At 42.3% G+C, this 10,981-nt stretch overlaps 1 protein-coding gene across 1 annotated transcript; it reads right to left on the bottom strand.

Annotated features, from left to right (window-relative positions):
• Positions 1 to 3,042: 3,042 nt before the first annotated feature.
• Positions 3,043 to 8,643, bottom strand: LOC311506066 (cytochrome P450 2K1-like). The gene is made up of 9 exons (XM_084569945.1): positions 8,408 to 8,643; positions 8,169 to 8,331; positions 7,853 to 8,002; positions 7,568 to 7,728; positions 4,199 to 4,378; positions 3,978 to 4,119; positions 3,554 to 3,738; positions 3,318 to 3,459; positions 3,043 to 3,236 (listed from the first exon to the last, which is right to left on the bottom strand). Exons 1-9 carry the CDS (start codon positions 8,618 to 8,620, stop codon positions 3,049 to 3,051), a joined length of 1,524 nt encoding a protein of 507 aa, XP_084426071.1. The 5' UTR covers positions 8,621 to 8,643; the 3' UTR covers positions 3,043 to 3,048.
• Between the last annotated feature and the right edge of the window lie 2,338 nt (positions 8,644 to 10,981).

Consider the following 10,981-nt stretch of genomic DNA (forward strand, 5'->3'; position numbering starts at 1 on the left):
GAAAAGGACCAAATTGTCTGGTGCACAGGGGCGAAAACGGAGAAAAGAGAAGGAGGAGAAGAAAGCCAAATATAGAGGTATGTATTTTCATCTCAGACATATTCTAAAGATTAATCAAAATTGTGTTTTGTGTCACTAATGGACGGTTGACGTTTCATTGCTGGTAGAAGCTAACTATCACTGCGTGCTCCGCTAGCATTAGCTATTCCTAAGCTTGTTTGGTAAATGGAGCTAGCTAGCCTGTTTAAAACTTTTTCAAGAATGTTTGACAGATGACCAACATTTGGAAGCACGTTCTCATGTGTCGCCATTTCTCCAAGCAGTATCGATAAACATGCAGAACAATAAGTTGAACAGACTGACACAAGTTGACACATAGCTTTAAGTTCATTTTAACTAGCCTATGTCACACATAGTACATTGCCTGGATTGTATTTACGGTCATGTAAATAGTAGTATACATGTGAATACACGTAATAAATCTAATGGTGTTGGTGATGAGTGGTGTTATGTTATGCTAATGTTAGTTTATATTTTAAAATGTTCAGATGCACTCCAGAGATTTTTGCAAAGACCCTCACCTGAAGAAAGCTTAGCTGATCCCCCAGGTTCACCTCTCTCTGAACCTTGTAAGTTTGTCTATTATAGTTATTGTTAGTAATAGTAGGCTATTAGTTTTAGTAGTAGTAGTAGTGGGCTATAAATGCATACAGTATTAATAAAGCTATAATCATCTGTTATAGTTCAGGAGAATGTAAATTCACTCAAAATATGACCTAACACTTCCATTCTTTGTAAAACTACAACTTTCAACCTCATTCTCAATCGTTTCACTCATTTTGAACTCCACTGATCTGGTTACTCTGTGCTTGAATACAGCTGCAGGTGAAGGGACATCGAGGATCACACCTAGCACACCTAGCACAGCAACCAGTGAAACACAGACCAGGGAGACAGAGCCTACATTTTATTTATTTTAAGTCTTTACAATTCTTAGTTTGATGAAGATCTGTGCTTTTAATTTATTTTTTAAATCTTATTTTAATTTATTTGGCAGGGACAGCACAGAATGTACAGTATAAATAAGGGGCACATTAAAGCCACATGGCTAATTCAGTTGTTGTTTGTAAAGTTCCAAAATTACTAAAAATAAAAATGTTCTGCGACCATTATATTGCCTGGAGTTCATGTGTCAAATATAAATGGACAGTATAATACATACAACATAGTGTACCTATATCAGAATGATTACATGGAATGGATGTGGTTTAAAGTGGCCCTCGGTGGTAGATGGGGGGTATCTCAGTATCGCCTAGGGCAGCCAATGGGCTAGAGCCGGCCCTGCCCGCCCCTCAAGTCTTTTGACACACCTGTGAGAGGCACATCCCACAGGAGGATAACGCAAACAAGTACAAGAACTTCAGGAACTTGTTCAGTCAGTTTGAGTCACATTATCCGTCTTTACGTCCTTGGACATCTCATTGCAGGTTAATACTAATCCTGTGTGCTTCCTAAGAGATATCAAATGTTTTGTTGCAGAAAAATGTGTACGAATGTGTTTTTAGGGCACTTCATGTCTATACCTGCAGTTTCTAACCTTCTTATGGTTATGACCAGTGTGCAACTTGTTACGACCGCATGAGCTGTGTTGCATTCAGTCAAAGAATGAGATTCATAATACTCAGTCAGGTTGAGATCAGGTTACCGGCTCAGCCATTGCAGGATATACCACTGTTTTACCAAATTTCTGGCGTTGACAGTCTGGCAATGAAATAGCTGGCTCAGCCGCTATGCCACAATCTCACCCTTTGGCTGCAGTGCCCACCATTTTGTTTGTTTTTCAATTAGTTTTGAGATCTCCTCTGAACAGCTGACTCTAGACTTCTCACCATCCTCATCCTCCTCGACCCTTAGTGCAGCATTCAACACCATCTCTCACCCACTACTCCTGGACCGCCTGGCTGGCATTGGGATCACTGGTGTTGCACTTTCATGGGTTACATCACAGACAGACAACAGTTCATTCAACTTGGTAACCACAAATCTGGGTATTCAGGTGTGTCGCTGGGTGTCCCCAAGGGTCTGTTTTGGGTCCCCTCCTCTTCACCATCTGCCTCCTCCCTCTGGGCAAAATCCTCCGTCACCATGGGATCAACTTCCACTACTATGCTGATGACACACAGGTCTACCCACCACCACAGTAACTCCCACCTCACAGAAGACTCAGATCTGACAACTTAAAGGATAACCCTTGCTCTTCACTTCTTTAGTTACATAACAGCACAACGTTTTACTAAATTACTGGCATAGACAGTCTGGCATTGAAATAGCTGGCTCGGCCGCCATGCTCCAATCTCACCCTTTGGCGGTTGTGCCTACCCTTTTGTTTGTGTTTCAATTACTATTGAAACTAAAGCTCACATTAATTTTAACTTGCAAATGCTAAAGGTATCCGGTATCAACCAGATATCTGTGTGATATGTCAGCCCATAATTCTTTATCACAACGGAGCAGCACAAACCTTTCCGGAGCCTGTCCGGGCCAGTGGTGCCCCCTATCTGTCAAAGCAAAGAAAGCAGACGCAGAATCCAAACACTTCTTTTTATGGGGTACGACCAGGCTTTGATCCATCACGTGGCCCATGCACAACATTTTAAAGCTCAGTTCAGTGAAAGATAGACAGACATTCAGATGCTCTGTTTTTGCAGAGTCTGTATAAACCTGCATATCACTTGGGTTCAAGGAGAAACCTGAAGGAAAACAAACTCATCACCCAGACTTGCTTGAGCCCAATATTTACTGATGGCTGTTATAAAGGCTAAGGTATAAAATACACTTATACGTATATTTGCTGCAATAAAACACATATACACTTGAGTGAAAGTATAACAACAACAAAAAAACCTTTAGGCCAATCAGACGCATGTAAAAACAGATTTACGAAGCTTGCAATAAAGAGCTGAATAATTGTCATCTGCTGGCGGCTCAGTGCGACTAAAAGCAATAATTACACTATTTGCATAGGAGTGCATCCAAGCGATCTCCTCCTCACTGGCGACTGACAGCACACAACTCGTGCGGCGAAGGAGGCAGAGTGAAGCCCAACGCAGGAGTCAGATCCAGCTCATCCTCCGAAACCCCGGGCGGAGGGGAGAAACGGAAGCGCTGGAGGAGGGAGGTGAAGAAGAGGAAGAGCTCCATCTTAGCCAGGCTCTCTCCGAGACACGCCCTACGGCCTGCAAGGAGGAACAGAGATTTCAAACCATTGCAAGTCTCTGCGAAATTATCCATAAAGAGCGAAAAAGCTGCATCTATACCTGCAGAGAAGGGCATGAAAGCATCTCTCCTGCAAAATTTACCATCCTTATCCAGGAAATGAGAAGGGTTGAAAGTGTGTGGGCTCTCCCACTCGCTCTCATCATACAGGACAGAGGTCAGAAGAGGGAACACGGTAGTCCCCTGCAGGCCATAGGAGATGTCAAGTTTATCAGGTTGGTACAAGTGAATGAACGTATCGTTTTGTGGATGACAGAAGCGGCAGTAAGCGGCTGACCTTTTTGATGAAGTATCCCTGGAAGGTGACGTCCTGGCTGGTTTTGTGAGGGATAGACATGGGGATGATGTTGGCCAGTCTCTGTGTCTCGTGGATGACAGCGTCAGTGTACGGCAGGTTCTTCCGGTCCTCTACCTGGACGTGGCGGCTTCCTATCTCCCTGGTCAGCTCCTCCTGCACCCGGTCTGCAGGCACAAAATAAGAGCTTTTCATCTGCATTAATTTTAACAAAACGCTTTAGCATGCTAGCGTCATTGACCACTGCAGATTGGGAACAGCTCCACTCTGACCCGGTCGTCTAGCCTCCAAAACGTGGCCCTTGTCAAAGTGAGTAATCCTTCCATTTTTCCTGCTTCCAACTCTTTAACTTTGAGATCAAAATGTTCACTCCCTGCCTCAAGTATCCCACCCTCTGATTTCTTACCTTGTACATGTGGATACTTGGCCATAAGCAGCAAACTCCATCTCAGTGTAGCCGCCGTGGTATCGGTACCTGCAGAGAACAGGTTGGTCACCGTGAATATCAGGTTCGTCTCGTTGTAGTGAGTGTCCGGCACACAAGAGTCCTAAGAGAAAGAACGCCAACATATTAATATAATTATTATTATAAACTGCACGTTAAACCACATAAACGTGCCGTCTTACCTCTTCCTTCTGCTTCCGAATCAGAAAACAGTCTACCAGACCTCTGCACATCTGGGGGTTCAGCGTCTCGCTCAGATTTTTGACCAAGGCCTTCACGTCCCTGACGGTCAACTCAACGTTTTTTAATATCACCTGCCGGTTTTTCACCCAACTGACCAGCCTGGGGAACATGTTGTAAAGCTGGGAGATAACAAGAGGATTAAAAAAAGAAGTTAATTTAGGTTTTCAAGTTGTTCTGTGAAACATGTCAAAAAGACATGTTTGAAGATATCAAAAAAGAATTTGATACTTTCCAAATGAAATGTTTAAAATGCATGTCCTCAATGACCCTTTTATAGTTTTACCTAATTATGAATATGTTTTGTGTTTGGGACAATGAACAACAAGGAAGAAACAGACATTTAACCAGCTCTCTCTGGAGTTAAATGTCTCCAAAAACAAAGGAGCTGTGTTGTGGGGGCAGAGGAGAGTCAGCAACTGCCCTTTTTTAACCACTCAACATCCAGGGTCAGCTTGTGGAGCAGGTTGAGTCCTTCAAATACCTGGACAACTGCCTCTCCTTTTCCCAGCATGCAGACATCATTTTAAAAAAAAAAATCAACAGCGCCTCCACCTGCCAAGGAAGCCAAGGACCTTCAATGTCAGCATCCATGTTTTAACTCTGGTTTACCAGTCTCGTATTGAATCCATACTCACCTACACATTTTCAAAAAGGTTTCGGTTCAGGTTCAGGTTTCGACTTGTGTAATTTCTCTGGGCTTAAGTGTAGTTCGTGAAGAAAATTCTAATGAACAAGCCTGAACCGTGCAACCGAGGTGACCAATCAATTTTCCTTGTGGATGAATAAAGCCTGTCTAAGTCCAAGTCTAAATTGAGAAGCATCAGAGTGTAGACCACATGTTATTGTTAATCTGACCAACTCCAAGTTTTTGCTTAGAACTGACGTCATTAAAGGGGAATTACCGTTTTTTTACAACCTGGACCTTATTTCTGGCATAAAATACGATCGTTTACTCACCCATATAACTTTGGTATCATTTGAAGTCATTCGGACGATATTTAGATCTGTGTATATCCATATAGTGGGAGAGACTGGGGCATCGAAACGCAGCCTCTAAATAACACATTGTCTGCTGCGAAACTCATTCATTTCACCAATATTTTGTGAAGATACGCTAGTGCTATTCTCCCCGGAGTTAGCTGTTATCATCATCCGGGGTCTGTAGATTGATCTACTAACCTCTGACCTGGATGATGTCATCTCTGAGCGACTTGTTTACCTGTAATTCGCTACTGCTAGTTTTTTGCAACAAGGCTGAATATTTTTCCGATTCTGAGGTTGTGGACGACGACTTTGTTCATGATGGACGTCCTTACCGTTTTGAGCCAGAGTATACGGATGAGGAGCTCGTTGACGGGAGGATGGGGAGGCAGAGAGAGGTACAACAAACCGCTGCACGTCCGCGAATAGATAACAGGTAACTCTGGACTCAACAGGAAATGGCACTAGCGTATCATAACATAGTTATATGGGTGAGTAAACAATCGTATTTTATGCCAGAAATAAGGTCCAGATTGTAAAAAAACGGTAATTCCCCTTTAATTTCACAAATAAGACAAAACTGATCCTTGCGTATTTGTTTATTCAGGGAAATTAGCCAATATTACATATCTGTCAGGTGCAAAAGCGTGTATATTATTAAATTGTTTTTCAATGTCCGGGCTCTCTTTGTCTATTTCCAGAAAGAGTTTAAAAAAGACAACTGGACTTGTAGAGTTTTTTGAGAAGACGTTTCACCACTCATCCAAGTAGCTTCTTCAGTTCTAAGGGACTGGTGGGAAGTTTGAGGGTTAAATAGGAAACTCTGTGGGTTTTACCCATCAGAAATTTGCTTGACTTGTTTCTGCTGACGACCACAATCTGGTGCAGCTGGTGTCCATTGACGGCTAGACTGTTTGTCCCTGTCCTCTTGCTCTATGAATGGTACTCAAACGACCCGTTATCAGTCAGAGTCTCCAGTGTCAAGGTGTATGGGGTTGAAACTTCTTGGGGACAGAAGTTAAAACTGTATTGTAAATTGATGGCAGATTATATCTCAGTCCACGTCGTCTGTTTAGAGAAGGTTTTTCCAATCAGACGTAGATGGTTTCCTTTACTCCTCTTTCTAACCATCGGTCTTCTTTGGCTAAAATTTGGACGTGGTTATCGTCAAAGGAGTGTCCTTTTTCCTTCAGGTGTATCCAAAAAAGGACACTCCTTTGAGGATAACAAAAAACTTCTGTCCCCAAGAAGTTTCAACCTCATTCACACCTTGACTCTGGAGCCTCTGACAGACGAGAGTCGTCAGAGCACCATCATAGGAAAGAGGACAGGGACAAAAACAGTCCCCCCTCAACAACAGGTAAGTACCCAGTCGTTAATGTAAATTAGCTGCACCGGTTTCTGGTTGTTAACATAACAAGTGTAACAAAAGTTCCTATTCAAACCTCAGACTTCCCACCAGTCCCCTAGAACTGAGACGTGAAACATTTTCTCAAAAAAACTCTACAAGTCTAGTTGACTTTTTTGAATATACCATTCAACCCCATTCACCTTTTGGATATATCTTATTTTGCCTGAGTATTTTGTTCATGCTTGATTGTCAAAGCACTTTGTAAACGCTGTTTTTAAAGGTGCTATATAAATAAAGGTATTATTTTTATTATTATTATTATTATAACATGACCTGGATGACTGAGAACCTTCACAGACATTCAGGTGTAGGTGGACCGCTGAATCGTTTCCTGATGAGCTGGCTCTCCTGTGTTGGTACATGTGTTTGTGGATGGATTGTTTGGTTTCAATGTACAAGTCTGTACATTCCTCACTGCACTGAACAGCGTACACCATATTACTCTTGCCACATTACCCTGAGTATTTTGTCTTTAGGGTGGACCAGTTTTTACCTAAGGGTATGACCTGGTTTGAAATAAACTGGAATGTGGTGTTTCCTGAAAATTCTCCTGAGTTTCTTCAATAAACCAGCGATGTAGGGGATGACGGTGTTCTTCCTCCTTTCTGTCCTTTCTGGGATATCTTTTTGAATCTTTGACAAAAGCTCAAAAAGATATCCCAGAAAGCAACAGTAAGCAAACAGTTTATATCAAAACCTTGTGACTGGAGACTCTGACTGATAACGGGTCGTCATAGGGAAAGAGGACAGGGACAAACAGGTTGGAAACCACTATTTTAGAAGCTTATTCCTGTGTATTTATGACCCATTGTTTAAAATATTCATCTTGAAATGAACTAAAACTGTCTATTGAGTATCCTTTGTGTCATTCATCATAATCAGGTAAAAAACAAACAAAAAAAACAATTAAACTCACATGGATCGTAGCAGAGCCAGCAATGCGTATTGATTCATTGACCCGACCCACCAGGTTGATGAATCTGGGGTCGTCGTACTCAAATCTGCTTCCATACACAATAGAGGAGATGATGTTGGAAGTTGCGTAATTCACCGCATGTGACGTATCAAACGGTTTCCCTGGAAAAATAAAATGAGTAACAAAAACATTGCAGTCAAAGAAGCCTTGCAAATCTACCTGCAGATGTGTGTTGCTCCCGTGCACCGTGTATTTCTTTACACATACATGGTACTAACACCGTACCTCTGTGACTTTCAAACATCTGAATCAGATGGCCACACTCTTCCAAGATTTTATCCTCAGCGACTCTCTTGCCCATCCCAAAGTCTCTTAGTGTGGTGAGTGCAAAGCGTCTCATCTCTTTCCACGTCTCTCCATTTGCAAACAGAATTCCTGAAGGAAACACAAGCAGCTTGAACTAAGCTGGCACAAATCATGCACCTACAAAAGGCAGCAAATGGAAATATGACATCAAAAAGATGCCTTTTAAGAGTCTGATTGCTCATTTTTGTGCTCTTACGATAAAACATAATGAAGGTGTTGTAAAGAAAACTCATACCATGACCCTGATTTAGATCATTAAATATTGGGGGGATGTCTCGGTCTCCAAACACTTCGGCGTGGCCGACTAGAGCCTCTTTGACCGCCTTGTACCCAGCCAGGACCACCACTTTATTAGTTCCAAGGTACACCGTGAACACAGAGCCATATTTCTTTGAGAGCTGCAGGAATAAATGTAGTCAGAAGTAAAGTGATGGCACAGAAGCGGCTTGTTTTGAACCAACTGCGCAGACTCACCTCACACAGGGACCTGTACGGCCTCTTGAGATCAAGTTGCAGCAGGTTTCCAAGCAGCGGCAGAGGCCTCGGTCCTGGAGGTTGCTTCGGCAGAGCAGCCTCGGAGACGAAGCTCGCGGAGGTGAGGTAAAGGACGAGCAGCAAAGCGACGGCTCCCATCACAGCGGTGGGACAGGGAAAGAGCGAGGATACGGAGTTCTCCAAAAGATCCATTTGTTCTGCAGCCGACAGGTGTGTGACTCCTCCTGACCTTCACTCTGGCCCACTCTGCTGCTTCTACTCTTGGTGAACCTCACCAGGGGATGTTCTTGCAGCTAGGTGTATTTATGACTAACCCGCCCCCAGGGCCGGCCCTTCGTACAGGCCACGTAGGCGCCCGCCTATCTCTTAACAACATTGATTAACGAAATAAAATGGAATAAAACCCTGGCGAAATAAAACCCTTATTACCTCATTAAAACAAATAAACATGCCCCAATCCATATGTTGAAATGAAAATATTATATGTGCAGGGGGGGAAATATTATGGGGAAGGTCAAGCTAACGCTAGTTAGAATTCTCAAAATGAAAAGGACCAAATTGTCTGGTGCACAGGGGCGAAAACGGAGAAAAGAGAAGGAGGAGAAGAAAGCCAAATATAGAGGTATGTATTTTCATCTCAGACATATTCTAAAGATTAATCAAAATTGTGTTTTGTGTCACTAATGGACGGTTGACGTTTCATTGCTGGTAGAAGCTAACTATCACTGCGTGCTCTGCTAGCATTAGCTATTCCTAAGCTTGTTTGGTAAATGGAGCTAGCTAGCCTGTTTAAAACTTTTTCAAGAATGTTTGACAGATGACCAACATTTGGAAGCACGTTCTCATGTGTCGCCATTTCTCCAAGCAGTATCGATAAACATGCAGCTACAATAAGTTGAACAGACTGACACAAGTTGACACATAGCTTTAAGTTCATTTTAACTAGCCTATGTCACACATAGTACATTGCCTGGATTGTATTTACGGTCATGTAAATAGTAGTATACATGTGAATACACGTAATAAATCTAATGGTGTTGGTGATGAGTGGTGTTATGTTATGCTAATGTTAGTTTATATTTTAAAATGTTCAGATGCACTCCAGAGATTTTTGCAAAGACCCTCACCTGAAGAAAGCTTAGCTGATCCCCCAGGTTCACCTCTCTCTGAACCTTGTAAGTTTGTCTATTATAGTTATTGTTAGTAATAGTAGGCTATTAGTTTTAGTAGTAGTAGTAGTGGGCTATAAATGCATACAGTATTAATAAAGCTATAATCATCTGTTATAGTTCAGGAGAATGTAAATTCACTCAAAATATGACCTAACACTTCCATTCTTTGTAAAACTACAACTTTCAACCTCATTCTCAATCGTTTCACTCATTTTGAACTCCACTGATCTGGTTACTCTGTGCTTGAATACAGCTGCAGGTGAAGGGACATCGAGGATCACACCTAGCACACCTAGCACAGCAACCAGTGAAACACAGACCAGGGAGACAGAGCCTACATTTTATTTATTTTAAGTCTTTACAATTCTTAGTTTGATGAAGATCTGTGCTTTTAATTTATTTTTTAAATCTTATTTTAATTTATTTGGCAGGGACAGCACAGAATGTACAGTATAAATAAGGGGCACATTAAAGCCACATGGCTAATTCAGTTGTTGTTTGTAAAGTTCCAAAATTACTAAAAATAAAAATGTTCTGCGACCATTATATTGCCTGGAGTTCATGTGTCAAATATAAATGGACAGTATAATACATACAACATAGTGTACCTATATCAGAATGATTACATGGAATGGATGTGGTTTAAAGTGGCCCTCGGTGGTAGATGGGGGGTATCTCAGTATCGCCTAGGGCAGCCAATGGGCTAGAGCCGGCCCTGCCCGCCCCTCAAGTCTTTTGACACACCTGTGAGAGGCACATCCCACAGGAGGATAACGCAAACAAGTACAAGAACTTCAGGAACTTGTTCAGTCAGTTTGAGTCACATTATCCGTCTTTACGTCCTTGGACATCTCATTGCAGGTTAATACTAATCCTGTGTGCTTCCTAAGAGATATCAAATGTTTTGTTGCAGAAAAATGTGTACGAATGTGTTTTTAGGGCACTTCATGTCTATACCTGCAGTTTCTAACCTTCTTATGGTTATGACCAGTGTGCAACTTGTTACGACCGCATGAGCTGTGTTGCATTCAGTCAAAGAATGAGATTCATAATACTCAGTCAGGTTGAGATCAGGTTACCGGCTCAGCCATTGCAGGATATACCACTGTTTTACCAAATTTCTGGCGTTGACAGTCTGGCAATGAAATAGCTGGCTCAGCCGCTATGCCACAATCTCACCCTTTGGCTGCAGTGCCCACCATTTTGTTTGTTTTTCAATTAGTTTTGAGATCTCCTCTGAACAGCTGACTCTAGACTTCTCACCATCCTCATCCTCCTCGACCCTTAGTGCAGCATTCAACACCATCTCTCACCCACTACTCCTGGACCGCCTGGCTGGCATTGGGATCACTGGTGTTGCACTTTCATGGGTTACATCACA

Source organism: Chelon labrosus (assembly GCF_963514085.1).
Source record: "Chelon labrosus genome assembly, chromosome: 21".
NCBI lineage: Eukaryota > Metazoa > Chordata > Actinopteri > Mugiliformes > Mugilidae > Chelon > Chelon labrosus.